This window comes from Echinops telfairi, unplaced genomic scaffold, assembly GCF_000313985.2.
Source record: "Echinops telfairi isolate 266 unplaced genomic scaffold, ASM31398v2 ScPeMD7_12;HRSCAF=54, whole genome shotgun sequence".
NCBI classification, from domain to species: Eukaryota; Metazoa; Chordata; class Mammalia; order Afrosoricida; family Tenrecidae; genus Echinops; species Echinops telfairi.
Window position 1 is genome coordinate 2,256,478 of NW_022103909.1, and position 19,553 is coordinate 2,276,030.

General features: G+C 45.5%; 1 protein-coding gene across 1 annotated transcript in view; it reads left to right on the forward strand.

Annotated features, from left to right (window-relative positions):
• Window positions 1-19,553, forward strand: part of TFCP2 (transcription factor CP2) — a 55,850-nt gene that overhangs the window by 32,338 nt on the left and 3,959 nt on the right. The window contains exons 3-13 of the mRNA XM_004711376.2: window positions 3,174-3,325; window positions 3,765-3,841; window positions 5,607-5,712; window positions 7,104-7,210; window positions 8,137-8,289; window positions 8,459-8,569; window positions 12,172-12,260; window positions 15,765-15,813; window positions 16,145-16,238; window positions 17,169-17,259; window positions 19,146-19,258. Of these exons, the coding sequence (XP_004711433.1) occupies window positions 3,174-3,325; window positions 3,765-3,841; window positions 5,607-5,712; window positions 7,104-7,210; window positions 8,137-8,289; window positions 8,459-8,569; window positions 12,172-12,260; window positions 15,765-15,813; window positions 16,145-16,238; window positions 17,169-17,259; window positions 19,146-19,258 (1,142 nt within the window). The remainder of the gene's footprint in view (window positions 1-3,173; window positions 3,326-3,764; window positions 3,842-5,606; window positions 5,713-7,103; window positions 7,211-8,136; window positions 8,290-8,458; window positions 8,570-12,171; window positions 12,261-15,764; window positions 15,814-16,144; window positions 16,239-17,168; window positions 17,260-19,145; window positions 19,259-19,553) is intronic.

The window sequence follows — 19,553 nt, forward strand, 5'->3', positions numbered from 1 at the left end:
TCCTGTAAAGAGTTACCGTCTCAGAAACCCACAGGGGCAGGTCTGTCCTGTCCTATAGGGTCGCTTTGAGCTGGCACTGACTCTGGCAGTAAGTTTCAGGAAGGGTATCGAGTAAGGATGAGTCGGAGGCAGAAAGAATGGTCTTCTAGCTTGGGGTGGGCATCTTGGTGTTTTACCGAGTACTGTGTGTGCATGATCCTGTATTTGTTCAATTATAATAAATATATCCCTGTTCTGAGTTGCTGAGTTATAGTCCAATCCGGAATACTTTTACTATGTTGCTGTTTTTTGTTTTAATACTGATGAAGGCCTTGTAAAGAAACTTTATTTAATTCAGTACAGAGTTTAAGGGACAAGAGAGACTAACGTTTTTCAAACTGCAGGATGTGGTCAAATTTTTAAAATGAAACCAAATGGAGAATGATTACTTCATGCAGTGAAAATAAGCGTTGTTTCGTGACTCTTGTTTTGTTTGGTGTTGTCGCCACAGACGTGCGTGTACTGGAGCCTAGTGCAGAATGGCTTTCCAACCAGCACTTCCAGTGTGGTCATTAAGGCCCACCCCCTGCCGAGAATGTGCTTTTCCAACCCAGGTATACTGAGTCAGAATCAAGAGCTTAACAAGATGCCCAGGTGTTTGTAATAGATCTGCCCAGGTGTAGATTCTGGTTCCATGTATCTGGGTTGGAAAGGCAAATTCTCAGCAGGGCTGGAACTGGAATGAACCTGTTTGAAGCCCCGGTTCAAAAAAATGTCCAAGCCCCAGGATTGAGACGATGGAGGAATAGAGGGGTCTTGTTGTCCCTTTGGGGAGCTGTGGTGGCGCTGTCCAGTAAGTATTGGACTGCTACCCACAAAGTCGGTGGTTCAAACCCACCGCTGCTCCGAAAGAGTTAGAGGTGGCTGTCTTGGAAACCTATAGAAGGGTCTCTATGAATCGGAAGGTAGGGAGCCCTAGTGGCAGAGTGGGCTACATGTTGGGCTGCTAACTAGCCACAGGGTTAGGAGTTGGCACCGACAGGCTACTTGGTGGGAGGAAGATGAGCCCCGGAAGCCCACGGGGCAGTTCTACTGTGCCGATGAGTTGATAATGGGTTGGCACGAACTCTTTGGTAATGCGTTCAAATAGTATGAGTTGGAATCTACTTGATGACTGTGGGGTATAATTTTCTTAATGAGGCTTGATTGATTATTATTGACGCTTATTTTTCTCTTATGCTCTCATGCTTTAAGAAAATTTATTATTGCACTTATATATTGCTTCTGGTTGCTTATTCTTTGGACCTAGTCATAGTGTTCAAACATTTCTGTTTCTTTAAAATTTTCTTTTTAATTAGTTTTTAAGTTTATGACTCTGTCTTTGCCTGAGGAGTGAAAATCTGTATGTTTTCTTCGTAATTGGATCCAAGGCTTTATTGTCTGAACTTGTATTCTGAGTGTCGGTGTGTGCTGCTGTGTCCTTTTCCTTGTAAGGCGACCTTGAGTTGGTCCTGCCTCATAGTGACCCTGTGGTACGATTGAGCATAACCCTGTCTGCCTTATTTTTCCTGAAGAACTCAATAGTGACTTTTGGAATCTACCCTCTTGCTTCACCGTTGTTGTTGGGTTTTTTTCTGGTGTGGTTGTTTGTTTTTTTTAAACACAGTGCTTTTTAGTGGAGTCTTTGGTGCAGTGTTTAAGGCATTTGGCTGCTAACTGGAAGGTCAGTGGTTCAAACCCACCAGCCCCTCTGTGAGAGAAAGCTGTGACAGCCTGCCTTGGACTTAGATAGTTTCTAGCTTCCTTTGATGCTGCAGACACCTGCCTACTTTCCTCTTACACTTACCATAGAGCTCGTCAGCCCTTCCTCTCTCCCTCCTCATCCCCTTCTAAAAGAGGGGCATCGCAGCCTTACCTGGTGGGCCTGAAGGGAAATGGTTAAACCATGGTTATGGACCAGTAGAGACCATTCAGGCTGACCTCTCACCACAGCTGGCCCTGGCCTCGGTGGGGGAGGGGAATCCATCTGTGCACCAGCCCAAGGCCTGTCGCCAAGAGGCAGAGGTCACACATGCCCTCCCGCTCCCATCTTTCCGTCTGCCACCACCCACTGCTGCTCCCACTACACTCCGCTTTTCATCCCGGTGGCCACACAACCCTCAGTTGTGGGGATGTAGTAGGGGAGTGAACAGGTCACCACAAGTCAGGATCAGTAGATAGTAAGGATACAGCGATTGGTGGATACACACGGTGGAGGAAGCCTGCCTGCCGCTCCCCCTCACTGTCTGACAGTCTGTCTCAGCGTGGCTCCTGTGCTGTCCGCAAGATCTCTGGTGCCTCTGGGCTCAGCCTCCGCGATTTCAGGCAGGGGTCTCAGAAATGCGTGGGGTTCTTCCTTGATGGTCCCGGGAGACCTGTGTGCTGCTGAGGTGGCTCTGAGACACTGAGGCATGGCTTTGATGGAGGTGTTTTTTCTCATTCAGCGACCCTAGCCTCAATGAAACAAAGGGTGGTGACTCAGAATACACCTGGCCTTAATCCTGGCATTCGACAGCCAGAGAGACAACTCCCTCCAAAATGGGATTGTAACCACAGGCATGGAGGCTAGAATTTACAGCATATCACAAAAGGGATTATGGCTAGAAGGGCAACATGAAGAAATGTCACGTAAGCATAGAAGGTTCATGCATACCTCAGGGGGCCTTAATGCTAAGCAGCTCTTCACGAGGAAGAGCTTCCCAGGAAGAACCCCTGCTTCTGATTCCTGGGAAGATTCTCTTCACAGTGACAAAGTGCCACCTCCCACATTGGTGTGGCCGGGGGACACATCATAGCAGGTAATCTGAACTGAATGGTCTAGGTTAGCAGTTCTCAACCTGTGGGTCCTGACCCCTTGGGGGTTGAATGACCCTTTCCCAGGGGTTGCCTGAATCATAACAGTAGCAAAATGACAGTTATGGAGTAGCAACGAAAATAATTTTTTAAACCATTTTATTGGAGGCTCGCACAACTCTTATCACCATCCATCCATCCATTGTGACAAGCACATTTGTACATTTGAGCAACGAGAATAATTGTGTGGTTGGGGAGGGTCACCACCACGTGAGTGAGCATCATGGCACTTCCCAGCAAATTGCTTCCACCTGCTCTCGCGCCCTTACCAGCTGTAAATACAGTCGCTTGTTTGATTTCAGTGATGTCCTTGCATTGCCCATTTTTAAACAAGAAGAGTCCAGTTTGCCGCCTGATAACGAGAACAAAATCCTGCCTTTTCAATATGTGCTGTGTGCTGCCACCTCCCCAGCAGTGAAGCTCCACGATGAAACCCTGACGTACCTCAACCAAGGTGAGCGGTGAGCGCTGCCGGCTGGGCTCAGGCGTGCTTCCAGGGACGCTCAGCTCTGTCTGTGCACTCCTCTCTCCACTGTGCTCTCTCTACAAAGCCGTACTCGCAGATCTGAGTTCCTGTGTCATTTTCATTATGTTTCACTGTCTTCTTTTTTAAGTTACTGTCTCCCTATTTCGAATCCATGTTCCCAGGACACCCCTACTGTTTGAGAAGTGCTATACGACCCTTTGTATTTCAGTTTCTTTGTAAAAATGGAATTGATAACACTTGGATGATATATGAAAACATTTAGCACAGTGCCTAGTTTATAGGCTTATAGTTATTACTAATACTAATAAATCCTATCTCTTGTATATTCAGACAGTTGTATCCTTGGTGAGTCTCACCAAGTTCAGTTGTGATGATGATGATAATGTGTAACGATCTTCTCTTCTAGGACAGTCATATGAAATTCGAATGCTCGACAATAGGAAGCTTGGAGAACTTCCAGAAATCAATGGCAAGTTGGTGAAGGTAAAAGAATATAAAAGAGCCACTCCTCTGCAGATTAGCCCTTTATTGACTCTTTTGGGATAGCTTGGCTAATATTCTTTTGTTTCCGAAGAGGACTTGATTGGAATCTCTTACTGTCCACAATTTGCTGGCGGCCCCTCAAACTGCTCAGTTCATTCCCTTGGGGACCAGGCTTTTCAGATCTGCACCAAGAGAATATTACATTCCATGTCTGAGGGTCTTCTGGCTCACTAGAGTTCCGATTTGGAGACTTTCACACTCTGGATTCGTGGCCTATCGCAGGGAAAGCAGCAGATTGTTAATGAGTAGCAGCTCTTTTTCATCTTGTTCAGTGGTTCTCAACCTGTAGGTCACGACCCCTTTGGGGGTCAAACGACCCTTTCACAGGAGTTGCCTAAGACCATCAGGAAACACACATTTCCCATGGTCTTAGGAACCGAGACACCGCTCCTCTATCCGTCTCCAGGCGGTTCTGCCCACATGCACACACGCCCACATACGAGTGCCCAGCGTGCAGACTGTTACCCATGCTACACCATGCTTCAAGACAACATTTCATTGATTTGTCATTAGAAATAAATAGATCACAGTATATAATTACATATTGTTTTTGTGATTCATCACTATGCTTGGATGATGTTCAGTTTGTAACCATGAAAATACATCCTGCCTATCAGATATGTACATGACGATTCATCACAGTAGCAAAAGCAACATGACAGTGATGAAGTAGCACCGAGATACTGTGATGGTTGGAGGTCACCCCACATGAGGAACCGTGAAGGGTGGCAGCCTGAGGAAGGGTGAGAACCACTGCTCTAAACTGGTCCTCGGAGTGTCCTCAATGCCTCGTTACCATCAGGAAGGCTTCCAAGGGAGGCCATGTTTTCAGCACTGTTATATGAAATATAACAGTGAAATATAAACATCACATCTGAAAAGATGCAAGTTTTATAGACTGAAGGAGGGCTTGTTGTGTGTGGTATGCTTTTTAGAATAAAGCAGGGCTTAAGAAAAGTAATTTTGCATTGTGTCTAGAAACCAGTTGTGGGCAACTCCTGGTAGTTTTCCTTTATAGAACCAGTTTAATTTTCAAGGGATCCTGTTATAATTTGACTTTGTTGCTGCTGCTTTTTATGATTACGAGGAATGCCCTTTATTCTGTACAAAAAGAGTAATTTTGCAGGGTAATTAGAATTATAAATTGACTTGTGATTTAAACCAGAAAAATTAATTAGAGCAGATTTCCCTTTGCTGCAGTTCCAAGAACACTGTTGATTTTTGAGGGACATGGAAGTGATGGAGGCCCCTGGTTTGAGTAAATGTGGACCACGTGGGTGCAGTGGACTCCTTCGCTGTCCCCGCATACCTTCTCAGAGTAGAGGCTCTGCAAAGCTTCACCGAGAAGAAACTCATCCAACCTTTATTATTCCCAAATAATTCCCAGAATTCCCCAAGAAAAGACCTGCTTTGTTTGTGCTCCAGCGCCTTGCAAATCATGGCCGACAAGGGAGAGGACTCCAGAACGTTCTGGGGAGCTTCCACGAGCCTTCCATGAACATGCGCATACTCACTGAGCCTTTTACTTGTAAATATAGGTCATAAACTTTGGTCCATTGGACAGTTGTACTGCAGCTCCAGCTCCGGGGCGTGGATTGAGTTCATCATGTGCACCCTGACCGCTATCCCAGTAACCCACTGCCACTGACTGAGACGGAGTGTGCCCTCAGCCTAAGACTTCACGCACCTTGTCGCTTCCCTTTAGAGTACTTTCCGAGTTGTGTTCCACGACAGACGGCTGCAGTACACGGAACACCAGCAGCTGGAGGGCTGGAGGTGGAACCGACCTGGAGATCGCATTCTCGACATAGGTGAGTTGAGAGAGATGCCTCTACCTGTGGGCTGGGAGTTGCTTTTATGTGATGTACTCGATTCAGCATGCTCTAGTGGCTCACTTAGCACGGACCCGCTTGGCTATTGGCTCATCCTTAAAATAACTGCTTGTCGGATGAGGCCAAAATTAAAGTGGAATTTCAGTTACCACATTCCTCAGGGTGATCCTATTTTGAGTAGAATGTGAGAGAGGAGAGGCTTGCTTTCTCTTAGTGTGTTGCACAATCCTTTGTTTGACTAATGCTGAGGGCCAGATAAGTGATGTGCGTGCTACTGAAAGCCTAAGACCCGTGATTACAATCTCCTCTTTGTTTCTTTGTTTTTGGGTCTATGAAATCCAGCATGGGTGAATCTGTGGAGGCAGTAACTGGATTAATAGTGTCTTGGGACTGTGGCAGGGCAGATTGGGGGTGGGGTGGGTGGGATATGAAGCACTAATAACTAGGAGTACAAGAAAGAAGAAAATGCTCTAGTAATGATTGTACAACTCTCCTTGATAGGATTATACGATACGTGCATAGTGTCCCAGTAAAATGTTTAAAGAGCTGTCGTTCCCACACCCTTTGCTGTCTAATCAATTCTGATTCGTAGACTCTATGACAGTGGAACTGTCCCGTGGGGTTTCTAAGGCTGTCATTTTTCTGCACGTAGACTGCCACATCTTTCTCCCGAGATGGGTGCTTGGTTTGAAACACAGACCTGTTGGTTCGCAGCCAAGTGTTTAATAACCCTTGTGCCGCTAGGGCCTCTTGGTTCTCTCATAGGCCATCCTGATAGACATCTGGCAAATTGATCATAGGGTGAATCCAACACAACGAAATTCATGCCCTGTAATGTTTCCTTGTTGAAGTCATTGATGACAATCAGTAGTAGAGTTGGAACACAGCGTGATCATCAGTACTGCTAGCGTGGCCTCCCTGCTCCAGCTGGACGATTGATAGGAGCCGCCGAGCGTGACCTCTCAGTCCCTGCTGGGTGGCAAACGAGCACGGGTCCACTGAAGTCCATCAGTGTGTTTCCCTCTTGTATGAGACTGCCACCCTGCTACCAGGTTCCTTGGTACCTTCATAAGTCAGCATCCTTCTCGGTGACATTTGTGCCCACTTATTTTCTGTTTTTATTTGGACCTTGCTTCCCCTTTCTACAGTTAATCGTAGGACAGCAGATGAGGCAGCTTGTAAGCTATAACTGACACTAAAGCTCGTGTTTAGACTTAGTGCTTTTAAATGGCCTTATTTTAAAAAACTTTGTAAAGTAGAAAGAAACGTTTTAGGATGCGATAGAAGAATCTTGGTTAGCTAGGAACCAGGACGGTCAGAATCAGTCGTAGCCCTCAGCATTGTTCAGTGACGATTGTTTTCTTCCTCAGATATCCCAATGTCCGTGGGCATAATCGACCCTCGCGCGAACCCAACCCAGCTGAACACGGTGGAGTTCCTATGGGACCCTGCAAAGAGGACCTCTGTGTTTATCCAGGTAAGTATTGGGGATTCAGGTCCTGCTGCGTCTCACAGGAGAAAACAGGTTGAATGTGAGCGTTCCACAGGGCTTCAGTCTGTCATGTCCAGTTGCCCCAACATGCAGCCGAGAGCCCCGGGGAGTTCCGGATTGCCCTTTTAATAACCCTAGTATATTTATTTACGTCTCCCAGAAATGCTTGCTAATGGCTAGTTGAATTTCATGCTTTGGATGCACCCAATGTTTTACCTAGCAATTATTTACTATTTAAATTGTTCCACTTTAAAATTATAATCAGAAAGATTACTTTAAATCTTTTATACTTGAATTTTTATTTGCACATCTGATTATGTCCTTTGCATAGATTCTTAGGAAGTTTTTGTGTATAATAATGATAGCTATCAGTTTATTGAGTGCTTACCATGAGGCAGTCATTCTGTTAAGAAAGCACTTTGTACACGTGGTTTTACCTAATACTGTCAACAATAATTCTGGCTTGTAGAGACTTAGAGAGGTTGAGTAACTTGCCTAAGCTCTAGTAAGTGGTTGATCAGGCAAGTCTGCACTGCTAAGATTCACCAGTGTCTTGGATCTTAGGCAGGAACCAAACAGTGCTCCCCCCACCACCCCCCAACCCCTCTTCAGGGCCTGTGAGCTCCTATTTTCATATTTCCCTAGTGTGACTGGCCCCTCCTCTTTTTAACACCCACCGGAAAGCCCAGAAACCTTTACTTTCCCATTCCTGTTCCTCTCCTTGCGCCGGGCAGCGAACACACTCCGCGCCCCACAGTGGGAGCATCCCTGCTGCACAGTCCCTTTGTTGGCATCTCAGAATCACTCGTTTCCTCCATCAGACCGTCAGGCCTTCCCAGTCAGCAGCAAACAGTGTACCTACTGAAGGTTTTGCTGTGAGTGACTTGGCCCCCGTGGGGTCTTCTCTTCAGGTGCACTGTATTAGCACGGAGTTCACCATGCGGAAGCACGGGGGAGAGAAGGGCGTGCCGTTCCGCGTCCAAATCGACACCTTCAAGGAGAACGAGAACGGGGAGTATGCGGAGCACCTGCACTCGGCCAGCTGCCAGATCAAGGTCTTCAAGGTAGTGCCGGCCCTCCTCCCATCTTGTCCTCTTCCCTCGGTAGACAAGGGGCCCGGCTGGCGCTGTGGCTTGGACTTCACAGGTGGACATTCACCTTCTTGAGAAGCACTCTGTTCTGGGTCCAAAGTAAGTTCTAGAATTTCAAACACAAATATTATTCTCGTTTCAGCCCAAAGGTGCAGACAGAAAGCAGAAAACTGATAGGGAGAAAATGGAAAAACGAACACCTCACGAGAAAGAGAAATATCAACCTTCCTATGAGACAACTATACTCACCGAGGTAAAGGGTCTCGGGCGCTAATTTCAGCCAGTATTGAAAGATCTGTAGTGATACGTTTACGCATCCAAGATGAGCTGGGGCTGTGGGCCAGGCATTCGATTGTTAACTAAACGGTTGGTGGTTCAAAACCATCAGCCACTCTTTGGGAGGCAGGTGAGGCTGTCTGTTCCTGTGGAGATTTACGTTTCAGACACCCTGTCTACATAGGGTCACGATGAGTTGGAAACGACTCAGTGGCAAGAGGTTTGGGGATTTACTCACCAGAGAAAAATCTATTCCTTCCAGCCTGGTTGAATGTTAATGGTTCTGAGCATATTCCCTTGTGCTGATAAATTCAGATGGACTAATACAGATGTCTACCGCTCTTCTCTCCGTTTGTCATGCTGTGGGAGTTTGCGCGTTGCTGTGACGCCGTAAGCTGTGCCACTGGTATTTCACCTACCAGCAGGGTCACCAGAGTGAAGAGGTTTTGTCAGGGTTTCCAGGCTAGGCTGCCCATTTCTAGGAAGTAGCCACTGAAAGCCTTGTGGATGCATAGCAGTGGACCATGGTCAGACAGTGCTGGACAGTGAGCCCTGCAGGTTGGAAGGTACTCAGGATAGAGTTAGGGAAGTTGAGTCAGACATAATGACAGAGAAAGGGGATCTTCATTTGACTCAATGAGGACAAACACACGTCAGCTGCAAACACCCGGTGGTAATTGGAACACAGAATGTATGGATCTTAGAAAATTAGAAATCGTCAAAAATGAAATGGAAATGCGTGAAGGTCAAACCCAGGGCATTAGTGAACTCAAAGACCTGTATTGGCCATTTTAACTTGGACAGTCGTATAATTTGCTATGCTGAAAATGACAAATTCAAGAAAAATGGCATCAAGTTTACCTCAAAAAAGAACATTTCAAGCTCTGTCTTGAAGCACAGTTGCTGTCTGTGGTAGGACAACCCGTGCCTGCAAGGAAGTCCAGTCAGTACAATATGACTCAAATTTACCATCAATCACTACAGCTCGTGACGAAGAAACTGAAGAATGCTACCAACTTCTGAAGTCTGACATTGACCAAACATGCAATCAGTATGTACTGATAACTATTGTCCACTGGAATGTGAAAATTAAGAACAAAGGAAGAATAGAGGCTGAAAATAGGACCTTGGCAGTAGAGATGAAGTTGGAGTTCGCATGATAGCATTTTGCAAAGTGACTTCATTGTAAATAGCTTTAGCTTTTTTCCCCCCCAACAACATAAGCATAATACATGTGGATTTCACCGGACTGTGGGCTTCCACCACTCTGTCTCATGCTCATAGGAATTTCGGAACACTTAATAGGAATACACGGGAATCAAGGTGACTGCACCTTATGCCAAGAGACACGGAGTAGTTAATTTTGGCAGTCAAAGCAAGACCGGGACTGACTGAGGAGCATAATATCAATTGCTTATATGTAAGCTCAGGTGAGAACTGAAGAAAATTAAACCCCAAGTCCAGGGGAGCTAAAATACAACTTTGATTATATAGACTCCACCTAAATTTAGAAACCATCTCAAGAAAGAATTACTGCACTGAGCGCTGACGTCTGAAGAGCAGACAAGTTGTGGGGTCGTGACACGCACTCCGTACATGAGAAAACCAGGAGGCCTTTAAAAAGGAAGAAAAGACACACGTGATATCAGAGCAGAGTCTGAAACCTGGTCTTACACGTAGAGCGGCTAACGGGACTGGAACAAATGAAGTCAAAGACCTGGACAGAAAATTTCAATTTGTCACTTGAAAAGACAAAATAAAACTTTACAATGAAATTTTGAAAAGACCTGGAGTTAGAAAGCCGAACAGGAAGAACATGCTCAGCACATCTCAAGCTGAAAGAGCTAAAGAGAATATTCAAGCCTCGAGTTGAAGGATTCTGTGGATGAAATACTGAATGATGCAAAAAGTATCAAAAGACCGTGGGTACACAGAGCCACCGTACCAAAAAGAATTGATCAACATTCAGCCACTTCAAGAGGCAGCAAGTAATCAAGAACCAGTGCTATTGAAGGAAGAAGTCCATGCCGCACTGAAGACATGAGACAAAAATGAGATTCCAGGAATTGACAGAATTCCAGTGGGTGCTGTTGACGCACTGGAAACACTCCCCAGCCTATGTCAAGACAGTTGGAAGAGAGCTGCCTGGCCAGCAGACGAGATGAAATCCAAGTTTGTACTCATTCCCAAAGAAAGGGACACAGGGTACAGAAATTATCCGACAGCATCCTTAAATCACATCCACATAAAACTTTGCTGAAGATACTATTTAAAAGGTTTCAGTAGTACTTAAATAGAAAACTGCCAGACATTCAAGGTGGATTCAGAAGACAACGTGGTATGAGGGAAATCATTACTGATGCTAGGTGGATTTTGGCGGGGAGTAGAAAATATCCAAAAGTTGGTTGCTTGTGCTCTGTTTGACCGTGCACAGGCAATGAAGTGTATAATCACAACAAACTACGGATACTGTTGAGAGTAATGGGAACCTAGCCCTGGAGAAAATGGAACTCCGAAACATGTCAAAGTGCTCGTGCGGAGCGTGTCCACGGACCAAGAGGCAGGCAGTCGAACAGAACAGAGGACTACTGAGTGGTTTAAAATCAGGAAAGACGTGTCAAGGTTGTATCCTTCCATGGTATGCTGAGCAAATTCCGCATGTCTGCTGAACAAATGATCCGAAACACTGAAGAACGGGAGGACGGTGTCTTAACCACCTGGGATAGAAGGTGGTACCGTCTTGCCTGCTGACAGCAAAGAGAACTGGAAGCCCTTACTGATGAAAAACAAAGACTGTAACCTTCATCGGTATGTATTCCAACTGCGTGCAAAGAAAACCACAAGCCTCCAACTGAACCAATAGGCAGCATCATGATAAATGGAGAAAAGATTGAAGTTGTCAATGGGTTTCATTTTGCTTGGATCCATAATAGGTGCTCACGGAAGCAGCAGACAAGAAATCAAGTTCTGCATTGCACTGGGCAAATCTGCTGCAAAGATCTATTTAAAGCGTTCAGAGAACAAAGACGTCGCTGTGGGGACTCAGATGCATCCTCACCCACGAGAGTAGGTGCCCGATCTTTCTAACAGTCTTGTGTGTGTTAAAGCTGGACAGTGAACAGTCTAGAAGAACTGATGCATTTGAATTATGGTGTAGGCGAAGAACTCTGAAAGTACCCTGGGTTTCCAGAAGAACAAATCCGCTTCTCTTGGAGGAAATGCAGCTCCTTAGATGGAGGACGGCAAGATTTCCTCTGACCTACTCTGGACATGTTACGGAGATACCAGTCCTTGGAAAAGAGCATCGTACTTGGTCAAGTAGAGAGTCGGCAAGAAAGAGGAAGCCCCTCCTCAAGATAGATTGCACAGCGGCTGTAACCGTGGGCTCCAGTGGAGCCATTTTGCGACTGTCAGTGTTTGGCGGTGTTGTGTCCCGGGCCGCTGCGAGTCCAAGTGGACCCAGCAACGCCTGAGGACAACAGCAACTACAAAAATGTGCTATTAAGTAACCACGCTTGAGTGGTTGACCCTCGGGTCTAGTGTGCTGCTGCAGTTTCTTAAGTTGTCCTTTGTTTACAGTGTTCCCCGTGGCCTGAGATCACCTACGTCAACAATTCCCCATCACCTGGTTTCAACAGTTCCCATAGCAGTTTTTCTCTGGGGGAAGGGTAAGTCTGGGAAATGAAATTGGCCTGTGTGTGTCCTAAGTACGTATTTTTTCATTATCTCTTCCACAGACAAATGATCTTTCTAAATCATTATCCATCCTTCCAAATTAATAGTTCTATTTGGCCCATCTCTGATGGATTCCTGTGTTAACTAAAGTGTGATTTTTCAGAAGAGACCGGAAAAGTTTCACATAGCCCTCTCTCTCTTTTTTTTTCCAGTTAGAATTAGAAAATAGAATTTGTGGCGAGTTTTTGGTTAGTTAGGGACGGAATGTCTAGGCTTTTGCTTCCTACTGCTGCTGGTCTTGTGGTTTCCTACGTGTATTTTCAGCAGGGAATGGAAATTGGAAACAGTGTGCAATCACTAAAATTTGTTGTTACTTGTCAAGAATGTAATGTCTAATTACTATGGGTCTTTGATAATTATGGGAAGAAGTTTGAAGATATTGGCCAAAGTGAAATTTTGGAATTCTCTGTGGGATAGGTTAATCTTGCCTTAATGCCCTTTACCATCGGAGGTAATTGGCAGTTGGTACACATGCCTACTCCAGTTTTTTTTTTTTAAGGGATTCTTAACAGTTCAAACATTTAATGTATATTCCATTTTGAAGCCTGAGATAGGCTTTCAAGTCCATGGGTGTATTGCTTGAAATACAACAATTAGAAAGTAAAGATGGATAGCAGTTGTGGAAGGTGTAGATAGAACTAGGGCTTTAAGCTAAATTTATTACTGAGCTTGAATTTTCTCACCAAGGGAGAAAAAGAGAAAGAAGGGAAAAAATCTTTTTACAGGAACAACTCTCTTGCCCTTCCAATGAATGATGTAATTTACTTACTGGCAACTGAAAATATATAAACATTTAAGATTGAGTTCGTCACGTTTTCTCCCGTTAACAGTCTTCATTATTAGGTTTAAGTTTCTCTCCCATAAAAGAAGCAAGCTCTAGGGAGCAGCCCACCCAGCAAAGGCATTCAAGGAGGAAGCCAGGGTGTGGCGCTGGCCCTTGCATCCTGACTTAAACAGTGCTACCTATATAGTACTATACATATATATATATTTTGAGAGGCCATTTCTTATTATAATGAGCACAAGATTCCACTGAACCTAGACCAGTTGCCAAAATAGGATTAAACTTAATTAAACCTTCAGGGGAAAGAGAGTCCAACAAAGCCAGTGAGTGGAGCAGCCCACGGGGGTTCCGGAACGCAGAGAAGGGTAATCACATTTCAGGGTGAGGACCTCCTGGTCCCACCAGCAGCTCGTGTGCCATCGCCTCGGGTCTCTCACCCTTCCGAGCGTCTGCCAAGTCAGAGCGCTGCTTTCTTTGCATTGCAGGACAGGCCAACGCAATAGCGGCTCCCCTTGCACCTGATACAAAGCCAAAGGTTTCTCTCATTTGGGGGTGAAACGTGCACCCTGGTTGTCCATGTGGTGCCCCTACACGCCATTGCTCAGAGCTGCTGTCACCTCCAGCCTGTCACGGGGTCCAGTGGCTGAGTCGGGGTTCCCAAGGGGCTGCATGCAGTTGTCCTTGCAGCGGACCGCCTTGTCGATCCCCAGCTTTTCTAACCCTTTCTTACAAAGACCATTCCACTAACGACGATGTAGAACAGAAGTGTGTTTCAGAAACTAGACATTAGGGAGGCCTCAATGGCTCTTTCTGGGCCCCCTTTTTAGGGGCGCGCAGAGATGAACAGAAGAGAGGTTAGAACGTCAAGACCTCTGACAGGCGAGGAGAAGTAGAGTGGGGAGAAGAGAGTGTTTTCTTGTCACAGGGCTGTGGAAAAACTCAAACATAAAACCATGCCAAAGAGAAATGGGCTTCATGTAGCACAGAACCAACCACAAAGTAGAAGGAACCTACTAAGTGCAAGCTGGTGGCGAGCAAGCCTGTCGCTCACTGTGACCGGTCCTTCCAGTATCACTCAGATGTCCCCCCAGCTTCACTCAGATGTCCCCCCAGCTGTCATCGCAGAGTTATGAACAGATGTGTGACTTCGCCTAGAGTCCATCTTCCTGGAGGGTGGGCAGGCTTTGGTGTTTGGTTTCCCGATCTGTCCACACCCAGGTGTCCTTTCGTTTTCGACGTGTGCACATCCCACTGATGGTTCTGCTGTGCCGTGGTCAGTACAGGACGAGAGAGGGAACTTCTTCCTTCTCTTTGGCCTCGACTTCCAAAGGCCCCTCTTCCCTGACTTAACATATCCTAGTGTCTACCACCCCTTCTGTCGGGATCCACAACTCTTCCCGAGGCCTCCTGTCCCAGCACCTCCATGACTGCAGACACTACCTCTCCATGAAACCCATACAGGAAACTATAGCTTGTCCACTCAGACCAGGTTTCCACCTCTGAGTGGTATCCTGTCCCTAAGTAGAAGTCCAATAGCATGCCCCCCCCCCAACCACCACCACTTAGTCCTCTGGGAACACTTCTCTGGAGGATGCTCAGGCCTCACCCTCTGCTCCCTTAGCCAGAGCCCTTATTGGTCAGTCCAGCTGCGCCTGGATGTACCTTTACTTAGCTTTGAAATGTAATGCTGTCTGGGCAGAGCTGTTCTCCATCTGCTGAGCTGGTCCTGTGTTCTGGCCCTGCTAGCCACTGTTGCTGCATCGAAGCCCAAACACTGAATGGCCTTGGCCGTCTGTTCTTCAGTATTTTGGTTAAGCTTCAGAGTCAAACACGATGGATGTTTCAATCAAAGCTTTCTTAACAAAACATGTGATTGGCCTTTTCATTGCTTGCTAGACCAGGAGCTCCAGATCCCATGGATGCCACATATGGTGGTATACTTAATGAAGGCTGGTGTGGGTTCAATACTGCTCTGTTTCCACAGATTTGCAGGAATCAGAAATTTAGAAATCCTGCTAAGTGCCGTCTATTCAGTCAAAAGGACAGCACTACTTTTTGGAGCTGCTTTGAAAATAATTATTAATTTTTAAAATTAAATGGTGCGATCACATTGTATTGCATAAATTTTTTCTCCCATCTTTTTTCTATGTGTTTGTGTGGTATGGGAGGAAGGGGGGAGGACTTTTAAAAGCTTGTGGGAAAATTCCATTGTCTTTTAATTGCATTTTCCCACAAACTATTGAGGCTCCTTCATATTCATATATTTAATATGGTTGTAATATGTTGATATGCTTTTATATCCTGATATCTTTTGTTTATGCTCTAGTAAATTTTCCGTTATGTATTTATGGTGCCATAATTTGTGTGATGAGTCCCAACGTACTGAAATTTTAGATTTCCTTTTTTTCAGCTCCCTCAATAATAAGTAATGTTACAAATGGCATAATTCTGCTCCCCCTCATGTAAAGCCTCTAGGTCAGATGAACAGATGTAGAAGCATTGAGTCGAAGGGTATGACTGTTTTATGGGAGATCTCAGGTCTTTTAAATCTCTAGCTTAAAATAGACTGTGAGGATGAAGAATGAGATAATGAATTCCCCAATCCCCTAGGAGGTGCGCGGGACTCATTCTTTCTTTTTCAATATTTCTTTAGTAATGGCTCACCAAACCACCAGCCCGAGCCGCCCCCTCCAGTTACAGACGTAAGTTGAAAGTTGCATGTCAACTCTGTGCAGTGTGCAGCTCCTAGCGATGAGGGAAGGTAGTCCTGCAGTACGTAAGCACTTACTGAACTGTGACTGTGCACCCGTTACCGCCCTAGGAGTTGGGATGTGAAATAAGTAATGCAGGCCTCGCAGGGGAACAAGGAGGAACCCCGCGGGCCTGTTGCATGCTTGCTGAGATAAGGAGCGATGAGTGGGGAAACCGCTTGCCAGTGGACTAGGCCTGAGTGTGGGAGCCTGTGTGTATATCCTGATGAAATAACAGGCACATTTATTTCATTACTCAGCAAAAATGCTTTCTCTCTTTCAGAACCTCTTGCCGACAACCACGCCTCAGGAAGCTCAGCAGTGGTTGCACCGAAACCGGTTTTCTACTTTCACAAGGCTTTTCACAAACTTCTCAGGTTAAATTTGCTTTTGTTCTTCACCACCCACCCAGCACGGGCTCTCCTTTATGTCGAATGCTTAGTGGTGCCATGGGTTAAGCATGGGGGTTGCTATCTGCAGGGGTGGTGGTTCAAGCTCGCCAGCCCCTCCCCAGGGAAAGCAAAGACTGTCTGGTCACTGGCAGTGGGTGGGAGTCTCTGTGTGACAGACTGCTTACTGTGTGTGAGATCTTAAGGATTTTTATGCTGAAATTAATTCCATACAACCCATCAGACTTTCTCACTAGCTGCAGCTGTGCTGTGAGATAGATAAAAAGAAAGACAGTACAAACTCATATTAATCTTAAAATATTTATTACATGGTACATTTAAAAAATTAGATTTCATATAGCATTTTATCAAGGGGCATTTGAAGGTGGTCTGAAATCTTTCCACAATATTATACTTTACCTAACACATTTCCATTTATTTAGTACCTTCTGTGAAGGGTACTATACAAAAACGGATAGGGCTTATTTCCATGTCAGAGCTATTCATCATGTAGTATAATAAACTAACATAAATAAGACAAACATACACCTCTCCCTGAAACAGGTGACTGAATAGTTGTCATGCAGTAAGTAGATAAGTGTACCTACAGAGGTGGGGACGAGGGAGAGTCTGGAGGCAGGGAATGGTGGCATGCATGCAGCGCATCTCAAGGAGCCATGGCCAAGAGCCTGTCATGGGGTCGGACAGGAAGAAGAGCTGGTTCATTAGGCCCGATATGATGAGGGGCCGAACGAACGTAAGTGGCTGAGCGAATTGGGTGGGAGTGGAGGCCGGAGAGGAGGTTGGGCCAGGTGGAGGAGAGCCTGCCTGCCTGGTCCAAGACTGACTGTCACGTACTCGCGGGAAGGGTCCTTGTGAAAGAGCACCAAGGAGATCATTGTGTTACATTTATTCCAGGGGCGGATTTATTGAAACTAACTAGAGATGATGTGATCCAAATCTGTGGCCCTGCAGATGGAATCAGACTTTTCAATGCATTAAAAGGCCGGTATGTAATCAGTGTCACGCTATCGGTGAGGTTGGATTGCAAATAGATTTGGATTCCGGGAGTCTTCAAAATGCCGTGTGCGCAGCTAAATACAACTTCTCAAAAGATGGCTTTGAATGCCTGCGATGTACTAAATAAACAAAGATGAAAATAATCTTACATACGCTTGACCCAAGAAATCTTCATAATAGCTAGGTAGTTTATATCCATTCCCAGGTAGATTTTTCATTCACCAAATACTCAGTGAGTCTCTCTGTAGGATCTGAGGACACCAGTCATAAGGATTGGTGACCCTGGAGTTTGCTTTCTGTTTGGAGAGAGAGACAAATAAAAACAAGTGAGGTATTTTGATAGCAATGAATGCTTTGAAGGAAAACAAAGTAGGTACCAGGGTACGGTCAGGAGAGGGTATTTAGGCTGAGTTACGAGCATGTGAGGAAGCGGGGTCCTTTGAGGGAAAAGCATCCTAGGCAGAAAGAACAGCAGGTGCAAAGGCCCTAAGTAGGTCCTTACTGGGAAAGAGATCATTCTTAAAGTTGGTAGAAGTTAGCTTCATTATCTGTTTACAGATGCTAATTGTACCAGTAGTTTGTAGTTTTTCCTTTTGGAATTTACAGTTTAATATTGATGGGGAAAATCTAGGTCAATGGCAACAGAACCAATCAGTGATGAAATAATGAAGCAGATCGTTAAGTGGGTATGTGTGTGTATGTCACCTGAAAGTTCACTCAGGACAGTAATCTGGGAAATTTTTAAGGAAAGGTGAATTTCTGGGGTTGGTGACAGGAAGGGAAAAAGAATGGATCTTTTTTAGTATATTAGCTAAAGAGTATTTAGTAGGAAAGAATACAGTATTCAGCTCAAGAGATAATGGAACAAAGCTCTTTAATATTTTATTTAAACCATTGAATTGTATGAATTTTATGCCAGTACTATTAGAAGAGGGTGGGGGAAGGTAATGGAGTACTGTATTCTTAAAATACGCATGTGCGCATGCACACACACACGAGCACAGAAAGAAACCCTAGTGGCATAGTACATTAAATGTCATGCTGCCAGTTGCAAGGTAAGCAGTTCAAGCCCACCAGCTGCTCCTCTGGTTACAGATGAGGCTGTGTGCTCCTGTAAAGACGTACGGTCTCAGAACCAAAAAGGAGCAGTCCTGTAGGGTCACGGTGAGTTGAAAGGAACTCAGTGGCAGTGGGTCTGACTTTCTGGTTTGATAAGAAGAACCAAAAGAGAGTTTAGTCCACTTTAGATGACATCAAGTTGGTTTCCAGCTCATAGCGACGGTGGTGTCTGCAGCAGAGGGGATGCTGCCACATAGTTGCTCTCGATCGCAGGCCTTGTGTCAGTCCATCACCTTGAGGCTCTTCCTCTTTTCAGGCTGCTTAGAAGACAGTAAATGAGAGAGACAGATACTCCAGGGTACCTGCTGGCGTTTCAAAGTCAAAGTGTTTTATCCTGAACCTGACTCACAAGGCAGTAGCTCCCACATTTTGAGTGTTTCTAACCTTTATACTAAAGGTCATAAACTCAAGTGACCACCAAGGTCACATAGGTCAGGTAAGGTGCTTCAGCCAAATCTGAGCTGTAGGAAGAAGGCAGACACCAGTGAGGAGGGCCGGGAGTACCAGATTGGCAGGTCTGATGTGTCAAGAAAAGCCAAACCTTCCAAAGCTGATAGGACGTCTCCTCTTAGAACGAGCCGTTTTTGCCTTTGAAAGGCAAAATGCAAGCCGCGTTGTAGAGCTCATAAAGAGTGAGCAAATGCGGTTATCAGCCCCTGCTTTACACTGCTAATAAAGGAGATGTGCAAGTGTGCCCCCAAGGTGCGCTCACCCCGAACAATCTCGACTAACAGGCTGCTTTGTTTCCCTCCTTAGCATGGTTCGCCCGAGATTGACCATTTACGTTTGTCAGGAGTCCTTGCAGCTGCAGGAGCAGCAGCACCAACAGCGAAAGCAGGAAGATGGAGACTCAAATGGTACCTTCTTCGGTAGGTTGTTCTGGACAGACAGGAAGAGGTGAAGAGATGTCTTCCAGGGCATGTGCGGTGGGAATGCATCGAGCAGCAGATTCTGCATGTGCCAGAAGTAATGGTGATCACTTATGTCCGCTGAGTTCCTGATGTAACTCCAGGCACGGTCGAAGCACGTCTACGGGCTTTAAATTTACAATTCATATCTCTGTTCCACAGCTGATTTCATTATTAATGTCCATTCTTTTTTTTTTTCTTGAGTCTTCTATAGTTTTTCTCTTTTTTAAAAATCATTTTATTGGGGGTTCATGCA